General features: G+C 43.7%; 1 protein-coding gene, 1 long non-coding RNA gene and 4 other non-coding genes across 8 annotated transcripts; 2 read left to right on the forward strand and 4 right to left on the reverse strand.

The window, feature by feature from the left end:
- The first annotated feature begins 4944 nt into the window (after window positions 1–4944).
- On the forward strand, window positions 4945–13412 carry FCGR3A (Fc gamma receptor IIIa). Of its 2 annotated transcripts, none has more exons than XM_045398707.3 (5): window positions 4945–5004; window positions 5674–5694; window positions 6036–6293; window positions 9635–9892; window positions 12031–13412. In XM_045398707.3, exons 1-5 carry the CDS (start codon window positions 4965–4967, stop codon window positions 12216–12218), a joined length of 765 nt encoding a protein of 254 aa, XP_045254642.2. In that variant the 5' UTR covers window positions 4945–4964; the 3' UTR covers window positions 12219–13412. The 2 variants fall into 2 exon arrangements, with proteins under 2 accessions (XP_045254642.2, XP_065399194.1); XM_065543122.2 differs by having other exon boundaries at window positions 6039–6293.
- A 1489-nt stretch (window positions 13413–14901) lies between these two features.
- On the reverse strand, window positions 14902–14975 carry TRNAN-GUU (transfer RNA asparagine (anticodon GUU)). Its single transcript has one exon. It is a non-coding gene; the product is annotated as a tRNA-Asn (tRNA).
- Window positions 14976–17561: 2586 nt separating this feature from the next.
- Window positions 17562–26736, reverse strand: LOC135970496 (uncharacterized). 2 transcript variants are annotated; one of them, XR_010586155.1, is made up of 3 exons: window positions 24671–26736; window positions 21501–21755; window positions 17562–18778 (listed from the first exon to the last, which is right to left on the reverse strand). It is a non-coding gene; the product is annotated as an uncharacterized lncRNA (long non-coding RNA). The 2 variants fall into 2 exon arrangements; XR_012434357.1 differs by lacking the exon at window positions 21501–21755.
- TRNAD-GUC (transfer RNA aspartic acid (anticodon GUC)) lies at window positions 23516–23587 on the reverse strand. The gene has a single exon. It is a non-coding gene; the product is annotated as a tRNA-Asp (tRNA).
- TRNAG-UCC (transfer RNA glycine (anticodon UCC)) lies at window positions 24477–24548 on the reverse strand. The gene has a single exon. It is a non-coding gene; the product is annotated as a tRNA-Gly (tRNA).
- Window positions 25246–25328, forward strand: TRNAL-CAG (transfer RNA leucine (anticodon CAG)). The gene has a single exon. It is a non-coding gene; the product is annotated as a tRNA-Leu (tRNA).
- Window positions 26737–27494: the final 758 nt, after the last annotated feature.

Raw genomic sequence — 27494 nt, forward strand, 5'->3', positions numbered from 1 at the left:
TGTTTTTTTTTTTAACTTTTATTTTAGATTTAGGGGTATATGTGCAGGTTTGCTACACAGGTAAACTCCTATCATGGGGGTTTGTTGTACACATTATTTAATCACCCAGGTACTAAGCCTAGTACTCAATAGTTATTTTTTCTGATCCTCTCCCTCTTCCTACTCTCCACCCTCAAGTAGACCCCAGTGTGTCTGTTGTTCCCCCTTTGAGTCCATAGGGTTGGTTTCTGCTGAGGCCTCTCTCCTTGGCTTGTAGGTGTCCATCTTCTGCCTGTATGTGTCTGTGTCCCAACTTTTAGGACACCAGTCATATTGGACTAGAGCCTACCTAATGATTTTATTTTAACTTAATAACCTCTTTAAAGGCTCTATATCCACACGTAGTCACATCCTGAGGTACAGGGGGTTCCACATGTGGACCTCAACATATGAACTGGGAGAGACACAATTTAGTCCTTAATAGTGCCCTGAAGTGGGGAAAAGGAAGATCTGGAGCCTTGGCTTTCTGTAGTAGAAAGTAATCACTGCTTTCTATTAGGTACTCACAGTGGGGCTTCTCCAGGGGAAAATGACATCCTAGTAAGATGGGGAGGAGGAGGTGATCCTGAGCAGCCAGGTGATATATGCGCTATTCCTTTATAATGGAGATTCTGAAGAGAAGTACTTCACTAAACACTTTTTCACTCCTACTCCGTCTTCAACCAAAAGCTGTCAAACTTCTGTTTCTCAGCCCCAGCCCCTGAAATTGCTCAGGCAAAGGTCATTAATAGTTCCTTGATTGCCATATTTCAGTCAAACTCTTGTTTGAATTCTTTTCTACAACATTAATACTGTTACTGTTGACTACTCCCTCCTTGAAGATCTGTTCCCACTAAACTTCCTTATTCCTCCTCTTCAGCCCCTCCTATCCAAACTCCTCTGTCAGCTATTTTTCCTGTGAACAGTTCAAAAATATTTGCATGCCAAGTTTCTGTCACTGACTCTCTCCTCTTCTCCTCTCCCTCTCAATTCCTCCTTCCTTTCCCTCACTGTCTCCCTTTAATTCTCTCTCAATACTCTTATAGTTTGAGAGCTCTTATCCTTACTTTATCTTAACCTAGGATCTCTGGATGGGTTCAAATAGAGCTTCTTAAATTAAAGGAAACATAATGTGTATATTTGCATCCTTTCTTGGGAGAGGGCCCAAAGGTTTTTGTCAGAGGTTTGAAACCTCAACCATGTTGGTGTCTGCTAAATTGTGTCTTTTGTAAAGGCCCGTTTCTTAGTTCCAGGGCCATATGTCTCACTGCCTACTTGAAATCTTCACCTGAAACTTTCACAGCTACCTCAAACTCAATAACATCAAAAGCTAAGATTATTGTCTCTCCCTCCCAAAGCCTGCTCATCTTTCCATTTTTCTTTTGTCCATGAAAGGTACTGCCATCCTCTTTATCACCCAAATTAGAAATCCAAGCATCACCCAGACCTCTCCCTCTTCATCACCCCTCAGCCAATCACTCACCAAGTCTTGTCTATCCTTCCTTCCCAACTTCTCTCCTAGACGCTTCCATTGCATATCCACTTTTTAAACAGAATGGCTTTTGTCTCAACTAGATTGTTGAAATAATCTTCCAACTTTCCCTCCACCTTTCATCTCTCTCCCCTCTAACTCATTCCTTGGACTACTATCAGAGTAGTTTTCATAAAATATAAAACAGATCCTGTGACTCCCCAGTTTAAAGCCTTTGTATTAGTTCCCATTAGCTTTTAGAATACAATATGTACTGTTCATCCTGACATACAAAACTCTTCCTGATAAATACTAATTGAGTGCCTAGTATGTGCCTGCCCTTGTGCTAAATGTCGAGGCTACAGGGGTAAACAAGGTGAATAGGTTCCCTGCTCTCCAAGAGCTTTCAGTCCACAAATGCAATGAGTTTACAAAGGAGAAGCACAGCTCTTAAAGGAGTTGAGGTGGGGGTGGGGGTGGGGGTCACAACCTAATTTAGAAAATTGAGGAAGGTCTCAGCCTGCCATCTTGTACTTACAATAGTAATCAGCAGATGTGGTACCAAATATGGAACCAACAATTTTATCTGCATTATCTCATTTAAGCCATGAGTGCCATTATTGTTAGCCTCACTTTACAGATAAGGAAACTGAGGGCTGGAAGGTTAAATAAGTGGTGGAGTTGGGATTTCACCCAGACTCATGTGAGACCCAGACATCTTAATCCTTTTGGAACCTCTGCTTCTCCTTTGTAGTACTCACTATACTTGTGGAACTACACCCAACTACACTTGTGGAACTACAACCAGCTCTGCAAACACGACAGCCTATTTCACTCCAAGTCTTTGCTCATGCTGCTCCTTTTGCCTGGAATGCCTATTTCCCTCAAAAATCTTCCTGCTGAATCTTTTGCAATCTAATTAAAGTGTTCTCTCTTCCATGTACACTCCTCCCTCGGATAGAATTAGCCACTGTCTTCTTTGTGCATACACAGCATTTCATAAATACTGTCACAGTCCCTCCAGCACTCCAAATACTTATCTGATGTTCTCCCCCTAAGAAACTGTAAGTCCTAGGGGATGACAATCAACTGACCTCCATAGTCAGAAACTTCTGCTGTGCCTGGCCTTCCAATAAGAAAAGAAGAGAAGAAGAGGGGAGAGAAGAAAAAGGGAAGGAGAAGAAAGAAAAGCAAACATGAAGACAAACACTTCAGTATATGATATCCTAAGACCATCTGCTCTTTTGTAAAAATTTTGCTTTTTTTTTTCCCCGAAGAGTCAGGGTCTCACTCTGTTGCCCAGACTGGAGTGCAGTACCGTGAACATAACTCACTGTAGCCTCTAACTCCGGGGCTCAAGCAATCCTCCTGCCTCAGCCTCCTGTGTAGCTGGGACTACAGGCATGCACCACCTCATCTGGCTATTATTATTATTACTATATTAGTAGAGATGGGGTCTTGCTATGTTGCCTAGGCTGGTCTCAAATTCCTGGCCTCAAGCAATCCTTCCACCTCACCTTGGCCTTCCAAAGTGCTGGGATTACAATAAGCCACCATAGGCCAAAATTTTGCATTTTATCCATTACTGTAAAATTAACCCTTACAACTCCAACAACACTCAATTTGAGAATTGTTCAACAACCACTCAATGAAAACCCCCTGAAAGCTTCCCATTCTGTTGCGGTCCCTTTCACTTCTCCCGTGCTCTCTCCTCTTCTTCCTATCTAGCCCACCCTTTTGGCAGCTAAGAATTCCTCCCTCCATTGGAGAGCCACAGAGAAAAGAGAAGTCAGATAAGAAAGTAAGACCTCAAAGAAGGAAAACAAAGTGAAGGCCTTGCATCAGAAGTCACGTGGCAGAAAGCCACTTGGATATCTGAAAAGAAGAAAGAATTGAGGGATATCTACCTTTTGCCTCAGAGACCATCCTTAGCCCTGAAGGCATTGTTTCTGCTTTAGGTTTACCAGATAAGCATCTGAAGTGCTACAGCAAGGAACTTAAGTTTCCAGATACCTGTCTGGATTTTGCAAGGCGTAGATGAGTCACTTGAGAGGGAGAACTGGAATGGCTGCCTGGGTTCGTTTCCATTGTCCAATCAAAGGGCCTGTGGAGGAGGGGCTGCTACAAGACTCTGTGCAGGGAGGGGTGGGTACGTGGATGGCAATGGGAGGATCAATTAACTCCACCCAGGAGCCAAATGAAACACACAAATAAAAACAAAACCTGAGTAGTGGTTTTAATGTCACTCTGGAGTAGAAAGAGCATTCATTTAAAGCAAAGGTCTGTGACCACCTGTGTCAGCCCCTGCCTCCACTCTACCCCTAACAAGCATCAGGTGCCCACACGGGCCTGCTGCTCGCCTCCTGGGCTTTTCTAAGCCAGGTGAGACCTGTCCCAGATGTCCAGGAGTCCACTGGGGGAGTGGCACTATCAAGCAGAGTCATCTGGTTTTTCTGCCTGGGACCTAGACCATTGTGAGAGTCAACAACATGGGGGTACGGGGGAGAATCTGGAGAGAAGAGGTTAACAACCCACCCACTTCCTGGCCACCCTCCTCCACCTTTTCTGGTAAGGAGCCCTGGAGCCCCGGCTACTAGGCTGACAGACCAGCCCAGATCCAGTGGCCCCGAGGGACCTGAGCTAAATCTGCAGAACCGGGTAACACGGGAAGCACACGGGAAGCACGAGGAAGGTAAAGAGTTCCTGTCCTCGCCCCTCCCCACCCCCACCTTTTCTGTGATCTTTTCAGCCTTTCACCGGTGACTCGTTCTTCCAGGGCCCGTTTCTCTCCCCTACCTGGGTTTCTTCTAACCTGGAAATCTAATGACTAAATCACACTAAAAAGTCAGTAGCTCCTGTGGATTACATATCCCAGGAGCATATAGATTTTTGAATTTTGAATTTTGAAAGAAACTCTGGGTGGAGATAATATTGAGAGAGAGACTAGAAGATCTGAAAGGACTACTTTCTGTGTGCAGGCAGGGCCTCAGCTGGAGATAAATGAGTCTGGGTCAGGCAGGATAGTGAGAAGTTCTGAGGTGAAATGAAGGAAGCCCTCAGAGAATGCTCCTCCCACCTTGAATCTCATCCCCAGGGTCTTGCTGTCCCATTCTTGGTGCTGGGTGGATCCAAACCCAGGAGATGGGGGCAAGCATCCTGGGATGGCTGAGGGCACTCTCCGGTAGATTCTGCGTGTGCCCTCAAATGCTCAGCTGCAGACCTCTGAGGAGTAAAGGGGGCAGACCCACCCACTTCGCCTCCAGGCTCTTTCCTTCCTGTTCCTGTTCTATGGTGGGACTCCCTTGCCAGCCTTCAGATTGAGAAGTCAGATGAAGTTTCAAGAAAAGGAACCTGGTGGGTGACAGAGATGGGTGGAGAGGCTGGGGAAAGGCTGTTTACTTCCTCCTGTCTAGTCAGCTTGGTCCCTTTAGGGCTCCGGATATCTGTGGTGACTTGTCCACTCCAGCGTGGCATCATGTGGCAGCTGCTCCTCCCAACTGCTCTGCTACTTCTAGGTAAGTCAGGGTCTCCCTGGTTGAGGGAGAAGTTCGAGATGCCTTGGGTTCAGCAGAGACCCCTTTTCGGGCTAGGGATGAGACTCCCACCAAGGGATGGGACCCCTCACTACATCTATAGCCATGGATTGAGCTCCTAGGACAAGCCAAGATAGGGCTAGAAATGAGGAGAATGCTGGTTCCAATTCGGGCATACTCATGAGTGAGGCCAGTCACTTCATCCCTCTGGGTCTCAGAATCACTATGTGGAACCGAAGAGCTTGGACTAGATGGTCCCTAAGGTCTGTCTCTTTCAGTTTGACATTCCAGTGTTCTCCTCTATGACTTTTAATTTTTACTCTTTCTTGCGGGGATATGGGTTGAGGCTGTTTCTGTGGCTTGGTTCAGGGAAATTCAACCTGTACGCTTAATTTGTGAGTTTGCACAGGGAGCAAGGGGTAAGGGAGTAGTGTTGAAAATAGGGATTTGAGTTGACAGTGGCGCAAGAGGCATGAACACTGGAGACCAGAGAGCAGGTAGCAAGAAGGTTTCCACTAGAAACATCCTGATTCTTGGGAACATTGGGCTCCTGGGGCAGGGAAGGGCAGGGGAGTTTTAAACTCACTCTACATTCTAATCACTCTGATCTCTGCCTCTACTCAATATTTGATTTACTCTTTTTTCTTGCAGTTTCAGCTGGCATGCGGGCTGGTAAGTCAGCTTCATGGTCTTGGATTGACCCAGTGGGGCACGTATGGGGACATATGATATTGTGGCAATAAGATATTGGGAAATGCTTGCTGAATGGGAAAATGCTGACGTGGGGTTAGCAGGGATAGTTCCTCCAATACAGCAGAACTTGGCCCTATGCTTCTCTGGCCAGTTTTTCTCAAGATACTGAACAGGCCAAAAATGGGGCCAAGATGCTCTAAGACTGAGTCACCAAGCATGGGTTTGCAATGAGCTCATTCTAGCTTTGAGGCTCCCTGGGAATGGCAGTGTAGAGCCTGCTCCTCTCCCTGTTCTCACCCCATATTCTCTTGGCTCCTCAGAAGATCTCCCAAAGGCTGTGGTGTTCCTGGAGCCTCAATGGTACAGGGTGCTCGAGAAGGACAGTGTGACTCTGAAGTGCCAGGGAGCCTACTCCCCTGAGGACAATTCCACACGGTGGTTTCACAATGAGAGCCTCATCTCAAGCCAGACCTCGAGCTACTTCATTGCTGCTGCCAGAGTCAACAACAGTGGAGAGTACAGGTGCCAGACAAGCCTCTCCACACTCAGTGACCCGGTGCAGCTGGAAGTCCATATCGGTGAGTTGATGAAGGGAAAGAGGAAAATCACCAATAAAGGGTGAAACAAAGGGTGCTGAAATACTTGGGAAGAGCCAGAGATGATATTCTTAGAGATAAAAGCTAAGATGAGATGATCTGTGGTCCCACTGAATGGTATCAGGGTTGTAGTCCTAGCTCTAAGTAGGTCTTGGGCAAAATGTCAAAGCCTGTGAGACAATAGATATAGGACTGCTGCGCTGCACAATTTCAGGAAGCACCATATGGAATGCATACAATGTGAATGTGTCATGTGAAGGTTAGGCCTTGGCATAGATGCTCAATAATATTTATTTATTTATTTTCATTTTTTTTTTAATTTTAGTTTTTGAGACAGAGTCTCATTCTGTCACCCAGGCTGGAGTGCAATGGCACAATCTCAGCTCACTGCAACTTCTGCCTCCCAGGTTCTAGTGATTTTCCTGCCTCAGCCTCCCGAGTAGCTGAGATTACAGGCGCCCACCACCACATCCAGCTAATTTTTGTATTTTTAATAGAGACAGAGTTTCATTATGTTGATCAGTCTGGTCTCAAACTCCTGACCTCAAGTGATTCACCTGCCTTGGCCTCCCAACGTGCTGGGATTACAGGCGTGAGCCACCGCACCTGGCCAATAATATTTATTGAATAAATTTATGAATTTGGTGTTAGGACCTCAATCTCCTTCTCACTCTCAGACATGTAATGCCCTAAGCAACCTCCCAAAGCAATCCTAGTGGCCTAGCATCGTATCTTTCTCTCTCCTCATCAATGCTATACTCAAACCTATACTTAAGTATAAATTTGGTAATGTGATATCTCTTCCGATAGAGGCAGATACATGTTCAGTCTGCACATTAATCATGAGATGAAAGTGCTTGTGTACTATTAACAGAATATAGACATCAGACACAGGCAGGAGAAACACTTCGAAGGCAGGGGTCTTTCCCGGTGTCCCTACAATCTTACCACATAGCCTGGTCCCTGCAGTGTCGCCCTGCAAACCAAACTCTACTTCCATGGCTGTTCCATTCATACAATGTTTATGGGTGGAACAAGCCTTGGGGGAAGAAGGGCATAAAGAGGTGGATCTGCAAGAAAGCTCCATGGAATTGGGCCTCTGAAACTGATTTTTGTGGCTCTTTGGCCTCTGACAGTACCACTCAACTGACATGGTTTCACTCTCCAGAGCTACAAGAAGGAATGTCCATTTCTAGCTAGGTAAGAGATGTCCACCTACAGCCAAATAAAATGGGGAATTACCAAGAGAAAGCCATAGAAAAATCAAGTCTAGGAGTTACTAGTTTGCCTTGAACTTGGCTCTAGAAACTGGCTTTAGAACTCTAGCCAATCAAGTCTATATTAAACTGTGATCATGAGAATTAGCTTCACCAGGTAAACTTCTGAGCATCCTTTAGGACCCATTTCACTTATGGCCTCCTCTGAGGAGCATTTTTTACTTCTTTTTTTTTTTTTTGAGATAGTTTCTGTCTGTCACCCAGGCTGGAGTGCAGTGGCGCAATCTTGGCTCACTGCAACCTCCACCTCCCAGGTTCAAGCGATTCTCCTGCCTCAGCCTCCCAAGTACCAGGACTACAGGCACGTGCCACCACACCCGGCTAATTTTTTGTATTTTTAGTAGAGACGGGGTTTCACCGTGTCAGCCAGGATGGTCTGGATCTCCTGACCTCGAGATCTGCCCGCCTTGGCCTCCCAAAGTACTAGGATTACAGACATGAGCCACCGCGCCTGGCCTGCATTTTTTACTTCTTTCAGGCAGAATGTCTTTATTCCAATCTAGTCGGCCCTGCAGTCCTTTATTCTTAGCCTATTGTAGCACTCATTATATGGTATTGTGATTATTTCTGAATATTTATGTTTCTATGTCTAGACTTAGATTCTTTGAGGCTGAGAACTATATGTCCAGTCATCTGGGTATCTCCAGTCTGCAGTGTGTCATACATAGTGAGTGCTTGATGAAATATCACTTGAAGGAATATACATATGGACATTCACTGAGTCCATGACAGGACAGATTGGAACAAGAATGTTCCTCCAAAGGCCACCAGACTATATACTAACCATGACTTTATGCTAATAATGTTTCATCTCTCTGCTGAAAAAGTAAGTGGATAGATAGGCACATGGCTTCTTTTGATAAACGATATATCTTAATAGGTAATAAAGATTACTTTCTGTTTGGCAAATCGAGAATCATGACCAACACACGTCCTACCAATTTTGTTTAGCATCAGGTAGTAGATTTTTAAAGTTATAGTAATTCAACCTGAGAATGTAGGTTTAAAAAATAAAATTATAGTAAATTTTATTTTGTTCTTATTACAAAAGCCATTTGGGGTCAATTTCAAAAATACATAAAAGAAAACAGGAAAAATTTAAAATGTCCTTCGGTCCCACTCCTTCAGAGAAAGCCCCTATTAACATGTAAGTGCATACCCTTCTTTTTTTCTGTGCATAATACTTCTAAAATTTTTTTAAGTATTATGCTTTTTTAACTTAACGTTGTCTCATGAATATTTTCTTATGCCATTATAATATTTATCTACAATATCATTATTTTTTAATTATTCAGGCCCTTTCCCGACCATGACTTCATGTTCTCTCTCTGTGAAGTCTGATTACTTGGTGACATGATTGTGAGAATAAGCTCTGGCGATATGAGAATTTCCTCTCTTGAAGGCCATGCTCAGTAATAAAGTTGGTCTCATCGAGGCCCCATGACACCTCAGAAACCACCAATTGCCACACTGAGCACTACCAGTCATGCCCTTCCCCTTCCTGATGTTTACATTGAGTTCTCCTTCACAATTTCTGCAGCCACTCTGTGGCCATCGTCACCTTATTCCTGACTGCCACAAGAGTCTTTCAATATTCCTTCGATTGCCTGCTCCTTCTGAAATCTACCTTTTCTCTAATAGGGCAACAAAATCATCATTTTCAAATGCAAGTTTTACTCTGATCTAGAACTTACTGTGACTCCTTGTCACCTGCCACAGCAAATCTAAGTCTAGCACTTAAGGATCCTGCAGATATGCCCTTTGTTGCTTCTCACTTACCTCATTGCTTAGTCCCTCTGCTCTAACCCTATGTGTTGATCATATGTGTGTGTGTGTGTCCCTCTTCCCCATTAGACAAAGGTCTTGGTATGACTTCAGTTCTCTTGCAGGGCCTCATCAGCTCTTCCCCAAAGGGAGCTATGCAGGGTTGACTCCCAATCTGGCTTTCCCTTATGTCCCAGGATCTGGATGGTACGTGGGCCCTTCACAAAGCTCTGCACTGAGAGCTGAGGCCTCCTGGGCCTGGGGTGTCTCTGTGTCTTTCAGGCTGGCTATTGCTCCAGGCCCCTCGGTGGGTGTTCAAGGAGGAAGAATCTATTCACCTGAGGTGTCACAGCTGGAAGAACACTCTTCTGCATAAGGTCACGTATTTACAGAATGGCAAAGGCAGGAAGTATTTTCATCAGAATTCTGACTTCTACATTCCAAAAGCCACACTCAAAGACAGCGGCTCCTACTTCTGCAGGGGACTTATTGGGAGTAAAAATGTATCTTCAGAGACTGTGAACATCACCATCACTCAAGGTGAGACATGTGACACCCTGGAATGCCCAGGGAAGTTGAGTTGGGAGGAGATTCCCAATTCTTACACGCACTTCTTCATGTGCGGGTCCGCCCCGGTGATCAGCAGGAGGTCCCCGAAAGTCCCTGATTGCAGGGTAGGTTTGCAGCTCTCTTTCAGTCCATTCTTTTGGGGTAGCTAAGAGGTGTCATTCACTCTGCAGTGTGATGGCAGGAACAGAAGCCACATCTCCTCCCCAATACATACCTCTGTCTTTCCTTACCCTAATCACACCCACGATGTCATATGTTCCTATCATACTGGCCTCCTTCTTATCCAAGCCTTTTAGCCATGATCCAAACTGGCAGGAGCCCCTCATTCCCTCACAGAAAGAGCCTAGAACCTGGGTTCCGGCTCTGCAGCTAATTAACCATCTGACCAGAGGTGAACCACTTAGTCTCTCTGAACCCCAGTTTCTTCTGCTGTAACAAAAATAAGCTGACATTTATTGGGCACCTTTCAGTGTGCTAGACTCTGTGCTAAATCATTCTTTACATGCACCTGGTTTGACTATCATAGTGGACCTTCACAACATGAGATAGGTAATATTTATTCCATTTTACAGATGAAGTAACTTAGGTGCAAAAATAAATAAGTTGTCCCTAAGGTCACATCAAAGACTTCAAAGCCTGTATATTTAACCATTAAGTAAAAGATCTGAACAAGCACTAACATCTTATGATCCCAATTCAGTCATCCACAAAACATCTCTAGTTTCAGCACCAGCCTCCAGAATCATAGCTCTAGAGTGGTATGCCTGGACTTTCCAGTTTCACAGAACTTCTATCTGTAACTAGCCCAAGACATAAATTGTAAACAATTTGCATGTAGAAAGGCAGCAAAACACCTTTTGAGATTTTTTTTTTTTTTTTTTTTTTTTTTTTGAGACGGAGTCTCGCTCTGTCGCCCAGGCTGGAGTGCAGTGGCCGGATCTCAGCTCACTGCAAGCTCCGCCTCCCGGGTTCACGCCATTCTCCTGCCTCAGCCTCCCGAGTAGCTGGGACTACAGGCGCCCGCCACCTCGCCCGGCTAGTTTTTTTTGTATTTTTTAGTAGAGATGGGGTTTCACCGTGTTAGCCAGGATGGTCTCGATCTCCTGACCTCGTGATCCACCCGTCTCGGCCTCCCAAAGTGCTGGGATTACAGGCTTGAGCCACCGCGCCCGGCCGAGATTTTTTTTTTTTTTTTTTTTTTTTTTTTTTTTTTTTTTTTTTTTTGAGACAGAGTCTCACTCTGTCGCCCAGGCTGGAGTGCAGTGGCTGAACCTGGGCTCACTGCAAGCTCCACCTCCCGGGTTTTATGCCATTCTCCTGGCTCAGCCTTCTGAGTAGCTGGGACTACGGGCGCCCGCCACCTCGCCCGGCTAGTTTTTAAATATTTTTTAGTAGAGAGGGGATTTCACCGTGTTAGCCAGGATGGTATCGATCTCCTGACCTCGTGATCCGCCCGTCTCAGCCTCCCAAAGTGCTGGGATTACAGGCTTGAGCCACCGCGCCCAGCCACCTTTTGAGATTTTGACACTACAATGCCATAATTTGTACCAAAATAATTTCATGACACTTTAAACTGAAAGTAAATACTCCCAAGTGGTTAGGGAAAGAGAGCGAATAAAGCAAATGGGGTAACATGAAAACAATGAGTGGATCTGGGTAAAGGACATATGAGATTTCTTTATACTATTCTGGTAATTTTTTTTAAGTTTGGATATATATCAAAATCAAGAGTTTAAAAAATTGAAATACAAAATCAACGAATTTGTCCCAGTTTCTAGACAATAGCACTGTCTGACAATTTCTTAACTGTCACACAAAACCTAGCTTACAACCTAACTTGCTCATGCTCCCTGTCACATCTCTGTCAAACAAGCAGGAGCCTTTGCTAAGTGTTTGGTGAGCTGTCCTCTGCTCAGATAGCACTAAGATCAGGAACCAATGGGAGGAAGCAATACTTTCCCCCTAGACTTCCCCACCATTCCTACCACTTGTCTTTTGGCAGTTGTCAAAGACTCTACTGGTGACCTCACTGTTTGTTCCAAATATCTGCCTTAGTGACTTTTTTTTTTTTTTTTTTTTTTTCCGCATCTCTCCACTTCTCCTAACAGATTTGGCAGTGTCATCCATCTCATCATTCTTTCCACCTGGGTACCAAGTCTCTTTCTGCCTGGTGATGGTACTCCTTTTTGCAGTGGACACAGGACTATATTTCTCTATGAAGAAAAGCATTCCAAGCTCAACAAGGGACTGGGAGGACCATAAATTTAAATGGAGCAAGGACCCTCAAGACAAATGACTCCCATCCCATGGGGGTAATAAGAGCAGTGGCAGCAGCATCTCTGAACCTTTCTCTGGATTTGCAACCCCATCATCCTCTTTAGGCCTCTCCACAAGCGGCAGGAAACATAGAACTCAGAGCCCAGATCCCTTACCCAACTCTTGATTTTTCCTTGGTCTCCAGTGGAAGGGAAAGGCCCATGATCATCAAGTGCCTGCAGGGAAGTCCCAGTGAGTAGCTACATTCCTTGGAATTGAAGTTTCAGAGCTACACAAACACTTTTTCTGTCCCAACCATTCCCTCACAGCAAAGCAACAATACAGGCCAGGGATGGGAATCCTTTAAACATATAAAAATTGCTCCTATTATAAATTACCCAGTTTAGAAGGAAAAAAAGAAAATAATTGTTCCTAAATAAATGGATAAGTAGAGTTAATAGTTGAGGCAGGGCCATACGGAGTGTGGGAACTGCTGAGGATCTAGGAAATTCAGTGGGACCAATGAAAGAATGGCTGAGAAATAGCAGGGTAGTCCGGGATAGACTAAGGGAGGTGTCCCCATCTGAGCCCAGAGATAAGGCTGTCTTCCTAGAACATTAGCCGTAGTGGAATTTACCAGAAATCATGAGGGTGGGGTAGAATTGAGTCTTCCAGGGGAGTCTATCAGAACTGGACCACCTCCAGGTATATAATGATGAGCCCCCTTAATGCTAGGTGTAGAAAATGGTCCTAGGAAGGGGACTGAGGATTAGGGCGGGGGTGGGGTGGAAAAGAAAATACAGAACAAACCTTGTGTCACTGTCCCAAGTTAAGCTAAGTGAACAGAACTATCTCAGCGTCAGAATGAGAAAGCCTGAGAAGAAAGAACTGACCACAAGCACACGGGAAGGAAAGCGCAGGAGGTGAAAATACTTTTTTGACCAGGGTAGTAAGAAGGGCAGGGACTGTAAAACCACCTTTTCTGTTTCAATATCTAATTCCGGTATAGCTTTGTTCATTGCATTTATTAAACAAATGTTGTATAACCAATACTAAAAGTACTACTGAGCTTCACTGAGTGAAATTATGAAACTTTCAAATCTTTCATCATGTCAGTTCCAATGAGGTGGGGATGGAGAAGACAGTTGTTGCTTATGAAAGAAAGCTTTAGCTGTCTCTGTTTTGGAAGTTTTAAGTACAGCATTTCTTGGTTCCAATAAAGCATTTTACAACATCTTGCATGCTACTCTTAGATAGAAGACAGGAAAACTATGGTAATAAAATATGAATGATAAAATTATTTCTTCTTCCCTTTGTCCAGGACTGTAACAGAGATTGGTTTGGATTGGTGAGAAACACCCCCTCCTCCTAGCAACCATATCACCACAACTTATAAGAATTAGCCAGCTTGCTTTCCAAATCTTGCTGAGACAATTGGGTTAAGGTGGATTCTTATGGGAAGTATGGGAGAGGGTGAATAGGCATTAGAGATAGTTTCAGAGCATTGGGGCAGATAGGAGAAGGTACAGCTACACAGGAGGTAGAGGCCTGGGCAGAGGTAGAGGGTCAGCCTGATTGTATGAATTATGAGCTATATACCAAGACGATTCAAGCTAGATTACATACATAAATATTACATAAGATTCAGACATGACACAAGTGCATTTGGAAACCTTGGACATTCAACTCACATTTATTTACTACCTACAATGTGCAAGCTTGAGTTCAGGTGCTGAAGATATCAGATGAAAAATACAGGGTCATTCCCTGGAGAAGCTTTATTTCTAGTGAGAAAAACAGTTAAATAGGAAGAGAATGAAGAAAGGGCTGCAGAAAAGAGGCTTGATTTGGGGGATGTGGTCATGAAGGATGAGTAGGAGTTTGCCAGGCAAAGAAGAGAAGAAAAGCCCAAGCTTCATAGGCAAAGATTTAAAACCAAGAAAGCAGTTTGGTTCTGTGTCGGTGTGGGAGAGGAAAGAGTTTCAGGGCCAGATGATGAAGGGCATTGCCTTCCAAACTTAGGCGATCGTATCAGACCCTGCAGTACATTGACGGAATGTAAGCAGACCAGGTTTGTACCGTATAGTATTTTAGAAGGATTCTCTGACAACTACCTGATGGATGGAAGGGACGGGAGAGTTGAAGACAGGAAGCCAGCTAGGGCGGCAAGGCAGGATGCAGTAACCCAAAGGCAGCAATAAGGAAGTAACTGGCGGTGAGGCTGGAGAGGAAGGTACTTAATCCACAGGGTATTTAGAAGGCGGACTCTCCAAGAATTGGCAGCCAGCAGTACACGGCGTAACTAAGGACCAGGTTCCACACATAGTGCCCGTTTTCTGAGTTAGAAAATAGAAAAGCAAGGCAGGCACAGGTTTGGTGGAAAGACAAACAATTCGTTTTGGGATTATTAGTACTTACTTCCTTTGGTCAGTAAATTTTCTTAAAGATGGCAATTTCATAACGTAACTGCACTGGTTAAGCAGCTAAAAGTTAAAATTACAACCCTAGTCGGAAAAACCAAATACCTCAAAATTCTTCGTACAGCACTAAGGCGGAAGAGGACAGTGTGAACTACACGATGCTGAGGTCAGCTGGCAGGGCTCCCAGCGGTTAGCACCGAAGCTGGTTTTGAGAGCCAAGGCCCCAGCGCACCCGGTGGTTAGCATCGAAAGCGGTTTTTTAAAGTTTCTTAAAAACATGAGGTTTACAAAAAACTGCACTTCCGTCCCTGGGTGGGATCGAACCACCAACCTTTCGGTTAACAGCCGAACGCGCTAACCGATTGCGCCACAGAGACGGACGTTGAAACTTTTGGCTGCCAAGTCACTTCACTGAAGAAAAAAGGCTCACTCTACGTCTCCAAAAAACAGGCTGATTTGAAACCTGTGACACAATTAGTTTTCCGCGCTTCAGGGCGCAGCTCATAGCCCTGAGCAAGGCAGGTCTTTTTTTCCGCGCTAGCACTTGGGTAGATCTGAAGCAGGACTCAGCTTCCACCAGAAGAGGCTGAGAAAAGGGGAGCAGAAGAGGATGCAGGAAGGAAGGGTCTTTGGGGAATCCAAAATGGATGCTCTCTGTGGGTTCGGGGGTTCAGTTGTTTTTGGTCAGAGAAGTACGACGATAAGCTTTTTTTGCTGATGTAGACAATTTATGTATGCATGTGCACACGTTTAGTGCTGACTCATAATAAGCTTATTATCGTGAGCATTAAAAGTACTTTCTTATGGGTCCAATCACGTCCAGCAAAATGTGATATCTAAGTAAGTGAGTTTTGTATTACAAAATTGGTCTTCAACCCCCGCTGTTTTGAAAGGTTTCTACCGGCATATTAGACACGCAGGCAGAACACGGAGCTTAAAAAGCCTGTAACATTCCAATTAATGGTATTCAGCTTGGAAATAAAAAATATTTTTTTAAAAAAATGCCTGCAATTTAAGGACTTTCATACTGATATATACAGATCCAAATATCTGAGGACAGAGACCCCTAATTCCACCACCATCGACCTAGGGAACCTCGTCAGTGCTGGGTCTAAAAAGCCATTTTTTTTTTCTTTAATTCTTTTTTTATATATTTACTTTAAGTTCTAGGCTACATGTGCACAACGTGCAGGTTTGTTACATATGTATACATGTGCCATGTTGATGTGCTGCACCCATTACCTCGTCATTTACATTAGGTATTTCTCCAAATGTTATCCCTTCCCCCCTACCCCCATCCACGACAGGTCCCGGTGTGTGATGTTCCCGACCCATGCACACGTATGTTTATTGTGGCACTATTCACAATAGCAAAGACTTGGAACCAACCCAAATGTCCATCAATGATAGAGTGGATTAAGAAAATGTGGCACATATACACTATGGAATACTATGCAGCCATAAAAAAGAATGAGTTCATGTCCTTTGTAGGGACATGGATGCAGCTGGAAACCATCATTCTCAGCAAACTATCGCAAGAACAGAAAACCAAACACTGTATGTTCTCACTCTTAGGTGGGAACTGAACAATGAGAACACTTGGACAAAAGCCATTTTCTTTTTTTTTTTTTTTTTTTTGAGACAGAGTCTCGCTCTGTCGCCCAGGCTGGAGTGCAGTGGCGCGATCTCGCCGCACTGCAAGCTCCGCCTCCCGGATTTTTTACGCCATTCTCCTGCCTCAGCCTCCCTGATAGCTGGGACTACAGGTGCCCGGCACCTCACCCGGCTAGTTTTTTGTTTTTTTTTTAGTAGAGACGGGGTTTCACATGTTAGCCAGGATGGTTTTGATCTCCTGACCTTGTGATCCGCTCATCTCGGCCTCCCAAAGTGCTGGGATTACAGGCTTGAGCCACTGCGCCCAGCCCAAAAGCCATTTTCTATATTGCCCAAGACCCAGGGCCTCTCCATAGCCTCGACACAGAAGCTCCTTTCTTTCTGCCCTGCCATCCTCTGTCATCAGTGGGCTCCAGTTTAGGTGCAGGTGGAAGTTTTAAATGATGTTCAGCCAAATGAGAAGACATGCAAACATAGATATGCATATGCAGAAATTATATATGCATATATATGTGTACACATATTTTATATCTTATGTAAAATACATATATGTGTATTGTATGTATAATAAATAAGTAAATAAATAAATTTGCCAAATGACCTTTAAACTAGAGTCATTTATTTTTATTTATTTATTTTTAATTAATTTATTTTTTTGAGATGGAGTCTCAGTCTGTCACCCAGGCTGGAGTGCAGTGGCGCAATCTCGGCTCACTGCAACATCCACCTCACATGTTCAAGCAATTCTCCTGCCTCAGCCTCCTGAGTAGCTGGGATTACAGGCATGGGCCACCGTGCCTGGCTAATTTTTGTGTTTTTAGTAGAGATGGGCTTTCACTATGTTGGCCAGGCTGGTCTCGAACTCCTGACCTCAGGTGATCCTCCCACCTCAGCCTCCCAAAATGCTGATTACAGGCATGAGCCACCGCGCCAGGCCTGGAGTCATTTCTTTTATATTTTAAATTTTTGTTTTTGTTCTTTTGCTCAGACCTGTGGAGCCAGCAATATGGGCAAGTGTTGTGGACTGTCTACCGCCAGAAAGCTCCATAGTCACCGACAGGATCAGAAGTGGCGTGGTAAACAGTACAACAAAGCCCATTTGGGCATAGTCCTGAAGACCAGCCCTTTTGGAGGTGCTTCTCATGCAAAGGGAATTGGGCTGGAAAAAGTAGAGATTGGAGCCAAATAGCCCAACTCTGCCACTGAGAAGTATGCCAGAGCCAAGCTGATCATCCAGCATAAGCTAGATGCTGTGGTCTCCACTGGCACAGCTTGTCCTCTTGTTACAGGATGGAGGCTGTGAGGCAGATGAGAGAATAGCAAGAAAACCACAGCCTTTGTACCTGATGATGGTTAATTGAATTTTATTGAAAAAAATGATGAAGTTCTGTATCTGGGGAACCAACCCCCAATATTTCAATGTAGGTTCTTTTCTATTTTCCCTAACTGTCGGCCAGTCTGAGAAATAAAGAGAAAGAGTACAAAGAGAAGAATTTTACAGCTGGGCCACCGGGGTGCCATCACGTATCGGCAGGTTCCATGATGCCCACCTGAGTCGCAAAACCAGCAAGTTTTTATTAGGGATTATAAAAGGGGAGGGGGTGTATGAACAGGAGTAAGTCACAAAGATCACATGCTTCAAAGGGCAATAAAAGATCACAAAGCAAAGCAAGGCAAAATTAGAACTACTGATGAAGGCCTGTGTCCCACTGTGCATGCATTGTCTTGATAAACATCTTAACAGGAAACAGGGTTTGGGAGCAGACAACTGCTCTGACTAGAATTTACTAGGCTGGAATTTCCCAATCTTAGTAAGCCTGAGGGTACTGCAGGAGACCAGGGCATATTTCAGTCCTTATCTCAACCTCATAAGACGGACACTCCCAGAGCGGCCATCTGTAGACCTATCCCCAGGAATGCATTCCTTCCCCAGGGCTATCAATTATTAATATTCATTGCTGGGAAAAGCATTCAGCGATATTTCTCCTACTCACACATCTGTCTATAGGATCTCTGTAAGAAGAAAAATATGGCTCTATTCTGCCCAACCCCGCAGGCAGTCAGACCTTATGATTATCTTTCCTTGTTCCCTGAAAATCGCTGTTATTCTGTTCTGTTTCAGGGTTCATTGATTTCATGTTGTTCAAACACACATTTTACAATTTGTACAGTTAACACAATCATCACAGGGTCCTGAGGTGACATACATCTTCAGCTTATGAAGATGACAGGATTAAGAGATTAAAGACAGGCATAAGAAATTATAAGAGTATTGACTGGGGAAGTGATAAATGTCCATGAAATTTTCACAATTTATGTTCAGAGATTGCAGTAAAGACAGGCGTAAGAAACTGTAAAAGTATTAGTTTTGGAAACTGATAAATGTCCATGAAATCTTCACAATTTATGTTCCTCTGCCTCGGCTCCAGCCGGTCTCTCTGTTCCGGGTCCTTGACTTCCTGCAACAGTTCTGGTTGCTGGATTTGGCAGACAAGGTCATGCTGTTGGTGATATTCCTGGAGTCCACCTTAAAGTTGTTGAAGTAGCCAATGTCTCTCTTTTGGCCCTATCAAAAGCAAGGAGGAAAGACCAAGCTTTTAATGGGTTTTAAATGGTGAAAACCCATTAGTAATACTTTTTCATTCACCAAAATAAGTTGTTTTTAAATGTCCTTTCTTTTCTAAAATTAAAATTAGGATAGATGATAGTTTTGTGGCTATTTGTTTTATGAATTTCCTAACTTGGCAAAATGAAAAGTTGACCACCCTATACTAGTAACCAACTTTATTGATGTCATTAGAGACAGGGTCTTGCTCTATCACTTCGACTGGAGTGTAGCTGCACAATCATAGCTCACTGTAGCCTGCAACTGCTGAGCTCAAGCAATCCTCCCACCTTAGCTTCCCAAGTAGTTGGGATTACAGGCTTGAGCCACCTTGCCTGGCCAGTAACCAACATTATGGGGAAATTTTGTTCATCTGTGAAGTTCAAGTTTGGAACTACCACTCTTTGCTTTACCTCCATTGTTGGATTGACAGCAGAAATAAAAAGTTATTAGTTTCCAGTTGATTGTGAATACACATACATTTCCTATGCTTCATTTTACGTGTATGTGACAGCAGTGCAAAAGCAGGAGAGTAGAAAGTAAGAATTTTAAAAGAATAAAAGAATAAGTGAGGTCAAAAGCACAAAACGAGGTGGTGAAATAAGTTCAAATATATCAGCAATTTTATTTGGAGGGTGGGTGGACAGAGTCTCTGTCACCCAGCTGGAGTACAGTGGTGGCGTCTTGGCTCACTGCAATCTCCACCTCCCAGGTTCAAGCAATTGTCCCACCTCAGCCTCCTGGGGACTACAGCTGCATGCCACCACACCCACCTAATTTTTAGTAGAGACAAGGTTTCATCATGTTGGCCAGGCTGGTCTTGAACTCCTGACTTCACGTGATCCACCCGCTTCAGCCTCTCAGAGTGCTGGGATTACAGGTGTGAGCTACCATAACCTGGCCTATATTAGTAATCATAATAATGCAACTGAACAAAACCTTCCAGTTAAAAGATAAAGTGAATTTTTAAGATCAATTTTATTCTGTTTAGAAGAATGACATTAAAACATAAAGAAACAGAAAGATTAAATGGAAAAGGGAATGCCAGGAATATTCTAACAAAAAGAAAGTTGGCATATAGCTATATAATATCAGACAAAATAAGGTTTAAGGAACAATGCATCATTAGGGATGAAGATGGTCATCATATAATAAAAGATTAAACTGATGAATATGTAACTGATAAAATGGCATTAAAATATGAAAGCAAGAATTAGGCCTACAAGGGAAAAATGAACAAATCCGTCACCACAGTGAGAGAATTCCATATACTTCAACCCTTACTATATCAAACAGAGAAAAAAATTATTAAGCATATGTTTTTTTCTTATTTACTTTTATTAAGCATATGAATGCAATTAATAAGCTCAATTTAATAGATATATATATAGAATTGCAATCAATAATTATTAGTTGTACATTCTTCTCAAACACACATGGGATATTACGAAAACTGACTTTATATGAGGCTAATAAGTTTCTTTTTCTTTTTTTTTTTTTTTTTTGAGATGGAGTCTTGCTCTGTCACCCAGGCTGGAGTGTGATGGTACTATCTCAGCTCACTGCAACCTCCACCTCCTGGGTACAAGTGATTCTCCTGCCTCAGCCTCCTGAGTAGCTGGGATTACAGGTGCACATGCCACCACACCTGGCTAATTTTATTTATTTACTTATTTTTTATTTTTAGTAGAGATGGGTTCACCTTATTGGTCAGGCTGGTCTTGAACTCCTGACCTCAAGTGATCCACCCATCTCGGACTACCAAAGTGCTGGGATTACAGGCTTGAGCCACCACACCTGGCTAGAGTCAGTAAGCTTCAACATATATCATGGAATCAGTATTATATGAAGCACATTTTCTGACCCTAAGGAATTTAACTCAGAAATCAATGACAACAAATAACTTTTAAAAGGCTTCATATATTTGGAAATTTAAAAAAAACAAAATTTGTGGAATGCAGTGAATCCTGTTATAATGGGGAAATGTATGACCAGTGGCTATTCTGATTGGTCAGTGCTATATCTGTTAACTCCTCCACAAAAAGAATGGTCTTCTGGGTTTTGCTTTTGGCTTTCCCTAGACATCCCAAAAATCCAGTCTCCATACCTTGGCTGGCCACAGGGAACTCTAGGTGGCCACTTCCAGAAAAACCACTCAGTGGATCCCAACCTGAAGGGCTAACTGAAGCCAGCCTATGGCAGGAGTTGGTTATAGGTGCCTGTCCCTATATGTTTCCCAAGACAGGGCAGCCTGAACCCTGATCCACTTAGTGATTGCCCAGTGTCAATCTGTCCCCACACAGCTGTGGCTAGCCACTACCAGTCAGTACTACCCTTTGGTTCTTCTTGCCTGTGGGCACTGCAGCCTCCGTGGGACCTTAGTACTAAGAGTCAGAGAATATCAGGCAGAGCAGGTGGGCAGTAACAGGTTACACTGATGGCATAAGCTAGATGCTGTGGCCTCCACTGGCATAGCTGGTCCTCTTGTTATAGGATGGAGGCTGTGGGGCAGATGACAGCATAAGGTAGGTTTGGAGCTAAAGTGTGGCTGAGGTGCATATGTCCTTTCTTCCCATCCCTGTTGAATTTCACCTCCATTTTATGGAATAAGACTTAAAATCTCAAACATCATCCCACTACAGGTATTAACAATGGACTATCGGCTGGGCGCGGTGGCTCATACCTGTAATCCCAGCACTTTGGGAGGCCGAGGAGGGCGTATCACGAGGTCAAGAGATCGAGACCATCCTGGCTAACACGGTGAAACTCGGTCTCTAGTAAAAATACAAAAAATTAGCCAGGCGTGGTGGCAGGCGCCTGTAGTCCCAGCTACTCGGGAGGCTGAGGCAGGAGAATGGTGTGAACCCGGGAGGCGGAGCTTGCAATGAGCTGAGACCGCACCACTGCACTCCAGCCTGGGCGACAGAGGAGACTCCGCCTAAAAAAAAAAAAAAAAAAAAAAAAAAAAAAGTGGACCATCCTGGCAATATTTATACATTTGCAATATATGTTTATATATTAACCCATTTAAGAATTACAATTACCATCATTATCCTCTTTTACAGATGAGGAAATTGAGACAAGGAGAGCCAAGATTCAAATACAGGAAGCACAACAGAGCCCATGCACTTAATCTTCACACTGTGTTGCCTCATCCAGCCTGAATGGTTAGGGTCAATCTAACTATATATATCATTCCAATAAATGACTTTTGTATAATAAAAGATAACAGATACATAAAACCTTCATACAGTATTTTAAAGGCTAGAAAATTTGTGAATACAATTGCTGTTAGTTCAACCAGTGACAAAGAACTCAGTATCATAAACAGCATGTTAGGAAAAAGTTTCGACTTATCGAGACTACAAGTCATCTAATGACTATCAGTTTATTGGGAAATTATTAAGAGTTTGATTCCCAAATTGAATCCCTACCTCTCCCCACGTAATTCAGTTCCAAATCAAATGCTCACTCCAGTACATCTGAGCTTTTTGCCAGCAGAGAGGGGGGCCCGAAAGGGTTGCTTACTATCAGGCCACTTTGGGGGTTTTTATGGACTGGAAACGGGAAGGAATGTGCTTAGTTTGCGGGCTGTTTTGGAGAAAGCGTGATTTAGCTTGGCCTGGGACCTTGGCCGGGAACTAATTAGAAAGCTTGGCCCGGGACCTTGGCCTAGGTCCTCAGCCGGGAACTAATTAGGGGATGAAGTGATGATTTGTAGAGGCTGCTTTGCTTGGCTCTAGACCTATTAAGGGGCTGAAGTGAAAACTTGGCCCGGGACCTCGCCCCAGGACCAAGTGGGAACTTGTGATTTATAGAGGCTGGACCTGCAGTTTAAAAAAAGGAAAGGAAAGTGCATACTGGAACCCACTGGAGCCTACTGTGCCTATGCCTACAAAAAGAGAAGGAACTTTTTCCTGGGAGCCCGCTGACTATACAAAGGACAAAGGCATTTCTATTTCAGGCCTTGTTCCCTTATTTCAGTGAGCTGGAGGTTTGTGCAAGTTTTTATCTCGAAAAGTCGGAGGCTCTCCTATTTGTGCCCCCGCCCGCATGTTTTCAGGCACAACCTCCGTTCCTAGTTCCCTTATCGGTGCCCCGAAGCTTGACTTTTTCCCAGGCTGCTTTTTGGTTACGTGGGAATGAGGCACTGAACCATGGGGCCGGGGGCTCTCCAGAGACGCTTCCCTTGCTATTTACCAAGCTAACTAACTCCTTTCAGTTCCCCCTTAGGAATGGAGACCCTAACTGCTGTTAGGGAGATTGGGTCTTGATTTTTTTGGCTATTTTTTGCTGGAAAGGGGTGTTGTGTGGGGAACAGCAGCTAAGGTTTTTGCGGGGGCAAGCTGAAGGGCTTTTGGAAGAAAGGTATACTTATGCGCGGTTTTATTGCATTGCCCTTTGGAGCTTGATAGCCTTTAGACAAGAGGAAAACAATTTGGGTTACAGCATTGAGTATACAAGGCCTAAACATTAACACCAGCATATATGAAAAATAGGTTTTAGGGGCTAAGTAGGTTTAAAATGAAGACTGGAATTTATTAAAAAGGGAGTGTAGCTAACTGGGACTGGAGTTTGTGTTTCTTTTTAATTTGTTAATTATTTTAATTTGGTTTTTAAGCACTTGTAAATTGTTTTTTACTTGACTGGAAGAGGCGAAGAGGAGAAAAAAAAAAAAAAGAAAAAAACCCCCGTCATCTCCCCGTCGGGGAATCGAACCCCGGTCTCCCGCGTGACAGGCGGGGATACTCACCACTATACTAACGAGGAGGACTTCGGAATTGATTCGACAATTGTCTTTTAGAAAAAGATATTCCTAAGCTGCCAGCATGCTTTCAGGGAAAGTTGCTGACTGTTGGCAAAGTTATGCTTCTACTCTCTAGACCGGCACACTACAGTAGAAACATAATTCGAGTCCTACATGTCATTTTTAATAGTCACATTAAAAAGTAAAAAGGTGATAATTTTAATAATAAATCTTATTCTTTAACCCAACATATGCAAAAAAATAGTAATCAATATAAAAATATTAATTGGCTATTTTTTTTTTCTTACCCAGTCTTCAAAAATTGCTATGTATTTTGCACTTAAAGACAGCACGTTTCAACTCGGAAGGGAAATTTTCATTGGAAAAACAATCCGTATTTAGATTTCATAAAATTTACAATTGAAAAAGTAGATTCAATAGCCAAGTTGTTTCAAATGCACTGAAACCTTCTCCAATGCTTATTAAGTATCCATTTAAAAATTTCCACTCATTTATTAATTTTATTTCAACTGATTTTTTAATTGAAACTAAATTTGAAAATGCAGTTTCTTAGAGAAACTAGCCAAGTTCAAGTGCTCAGTAGTGCGTGGCTACCGAATGAACCTCGCAAGACACAAGAGCCCCTTTCTGAAGCCAAGACTTCATCCCAGGATTCAAATGATCCCAAAGATTCCTCAAGAGTTGGAAGTTTACAAAGAAAGGAAGGGAGGAAAGAACCATCAGAATTTAATCCCTTCAAAAAAGGCCTGGTTTTAGAAAGAGGCCAGGGGGAAGACAGGAAGCGAGTATGGAAAGTGAGGTATAGCTGCAGTTTCGTTGAGGCGTAAAACGGATACACAGCGCGCTGTAGCTCCGGCTCAGAAAAGTTTTTCGTAGAAGGAAACAAAAATCTGCGTTGGCCGGGAATCGAACCCGGGTCAACTGCTTGGAAGGCAGCTATGCTCACCACTATACCACCAACGCCGCTAAGCATAAAGCTTTAGAAATCTATATATAAGATAAGCAAAGAGTATGACTTTCCCGACCATTCTAGCAGTCTCTTGTGTTTATTTATGATCCTGAGGTTAAATACGCTAAGCCCTCACTTGTTGAGAACCGATTCTTATGACTCGGCCCCGCCTACAAACGGCGGGGGGCTATGGATGCAGAAGCCACTGGCTCTGGAAGCCTGAGGGCGGGGCCGGCTGACATCCCAAAGAGAAAGCCGGAGTTGAGCACCGCCGGGTGATTTTCCTCTGCAGTCTTCTCTTACACCTGCTCTCCTCACGTCCCGTAGCTCCCAGCTCCGCAGCTGCTCGAGACTCCGCACTGGATCCGCCGGCTGTCGGATTCAGCAACAGCGATTGGTGCCGAGGATCCGAGGGAGACGGGCCGGCTCAGGGTCTATCTTGACATGGCTCGACCCCTCTAGAGAAGTAGAGGGGCGCTCGAATAGTCCCCAGGGAAAAATGGAAGCTTAAGGTTTAGTTTGGGTAGTGAGGAAGTAGGAAAGAGGAAAGAACTGTCGGAGCCTGTTTTATTTTTTCCGCTTTGCGACAGGGTCTAGAGAGAGTTAGAATCTTACCTGAAACACTAAATAGACAGAGTAATGTGACCTTATAGCGTGCACCATCAGTATATGATAAAATTAGGAGAAATTAGGAAACGCCACCTAACGGGTGTCAGGATGGCCGAGCGGTCTAAGGCGCTGCGTTCAGGTCGCAGTCTCCCCTGGAGGCGTGGGTTCGAATCCCACTTCTGACAATGCATATTTTCGTCTTTTTCCTCTTGATATAAACCAACTAGAAATTATGCTTGAATTCGTAGAGAAAGACTTTTCAATCGATCAACATTGCGTTTTATCCTGGGTATCTATATTTACGAAAATTATTTGTGCTGCTCTGCACATATAGACTAAATCTATTTTTTCTGTATTGTAGGCTAGAGTCTGGTCTATGAAAGCAGGGAGCAGTTGAGACTAAGATTAATTTTGCACTCCAACTTCCCAGTGTCAATTTATCCATTCCTTTATTCTACAACAATGTGTTGAGCCCTTTCTGTGCGTCAAGCACACTAAGGCAGGCAGATACCATCTCCTTTGACTAAACAACAGAACGTTGTTTAGGATCATTTAATTTGCCGTACAGTCTTAGTCTGAGTGTTTTCTTTTTTTTTTTTGAGACGGAGTCTCGCTGTGTCTCCCAGGCTGGAGTGCAGTGGCGTGATCTCGGCTCACTGCAAGCTCCACCTCCCAGGTTCACGCCATTCTCCCGCCTCAGCCTCCCAAGTAGCTGGGACTACAGGCGCCCACCACCACGCCTGGCTAGTTTTTTGTATTTTTAGTAGAGACGGGGTTTCACCGTGTTAGCCAGGATAGTCTCGATCTCCTGACCTCGTGATCCACCCGCCTCGGCCTCCCAAAGTGCTGGGATTACAGGCTTGAGCCACCGCGCCAGGCGAGTGTTTTCTTTTTTAACGCTAACGCAGTAGTGTCAAACTTTGATAAGGATCAGATTCTCCACCGCGTTGCCCCGCCTCCCCTTTTTTTTTTTTTTTTTTTTTTTAGACAGGGTCTCACTCTGTACCCCAGGCTGGAGTACGGTGGCGCGATCTCGGCTCACTGCAGCCTCCGTCTTCTGGGTTCATGCGGTTCTCGCGCCTCAGCCTCCCAAGTACCAGGGGTTCGCGCCTGTAGTCCCAGCTACTCCCGGAGCCTGAGGCGAATCTCTTGAGCCCAGGAGGCAGAGGTTGCAGTGAGCCGAGATCGTGCCACTGCACTCCAGCTTGGGGTACAGAGTAAGACCCTGTGTCAAAAAAAAAAAAAAAAAAAGTAAAATCTGAATAAAGTCTACAGTTAGTCATTAATGTTATACCAATGCCAATTTCTTTGGTTTGATAAATATAACATGGTTATGTAAGATTTTAACATTAGGGGAAGTAGGAAGGATATAGAGTAACTTTATGTAGTATCTTTGCAACTCGTCTGTTCATCTAAAATTATTGCAAAATCAAAAATTCTTTTAAAAAACCAAAAACTTGAAAGTGGTTGCCTATGAGGAGTAGGACCTGGGAATGGGGCAAGAAACTGCTTGTACCAAGAATTGATTTTTTAGTAATGGGCATGTGTTCTGATTTAATTTGTTCAAACCCCGCCCCCTCCCCCCCCCCACCCCCGCCTTTGGAACTGGATGACATCGTCATGATTACAATAATCAAACTAAGACTACATACAACATAAGGATTTTTAGATACCTAGTGTACAGGAAACAGTCCCCAAAGAAACTAAACCAAAATGATCAACAGAGATTTAAAAGTAAATGAAGTTTAACTCTCTACATAGAAGAATAGATTGCACTCAACTGGGAGGATCTGAGATGTCACAACTAAACACGATAAAAATCTTTCTTCTTATATTCTGTGTGTGTTGGGTTTTTTAAAAGGAGAAAGAGGCATGCTATCAAAATACTGAGAAACTATATAAAAGTGAGTACCATCAATCCTCTTCAGAAGTTCAAACAGGTTGAGGGGGTCAATGTTGAGTTGAGATGAGGTTCAGGAAAGGGAGAATGTAATGCAGGGTGTACGTGTTACTCCAGCTCTCTCTCTTTTTTTTTTTTTTTTTTTTTTTTCAGGTTCCTTCCATATGAAGCCAGGTTGCATAAAACTTGGGCCAGGGCCAGGAAAAGAGGGCAGTTAAAAATGTGAAATGACAGCCAGAGACAAGTGCATTGTTAGTGTAACCTTCTCCCCATCTTTAAATAATCAACCTAAGAAATATAATGTATAAGGTAGCATTGTTCTAGCCCATAATTTCTCTCCCATAATTTCTGAGATAAAAATAAATCTCCCATTGTGCATAGGGCAAATATACTATGGATTGGATTGTTTGGGAACTAACACAAGTTTATCCTTTTGATTATTTTGTTTACA

This window comes from Macaca fascicularis, chromosome 1 (genome assembly GCF_037993035.2).
Source record: "Macaca fascicularis isolate 582-1 chromosome 1, T2T-MFA8v1.1".
In the NCBI taxonomy this organism is placed as follows: domain Eukaryota; kingdom Metazoa; phylum Chordata; class Mammalia; order Primates; family Cercopithecidae; genus Macaca; species Macaca fascicularis.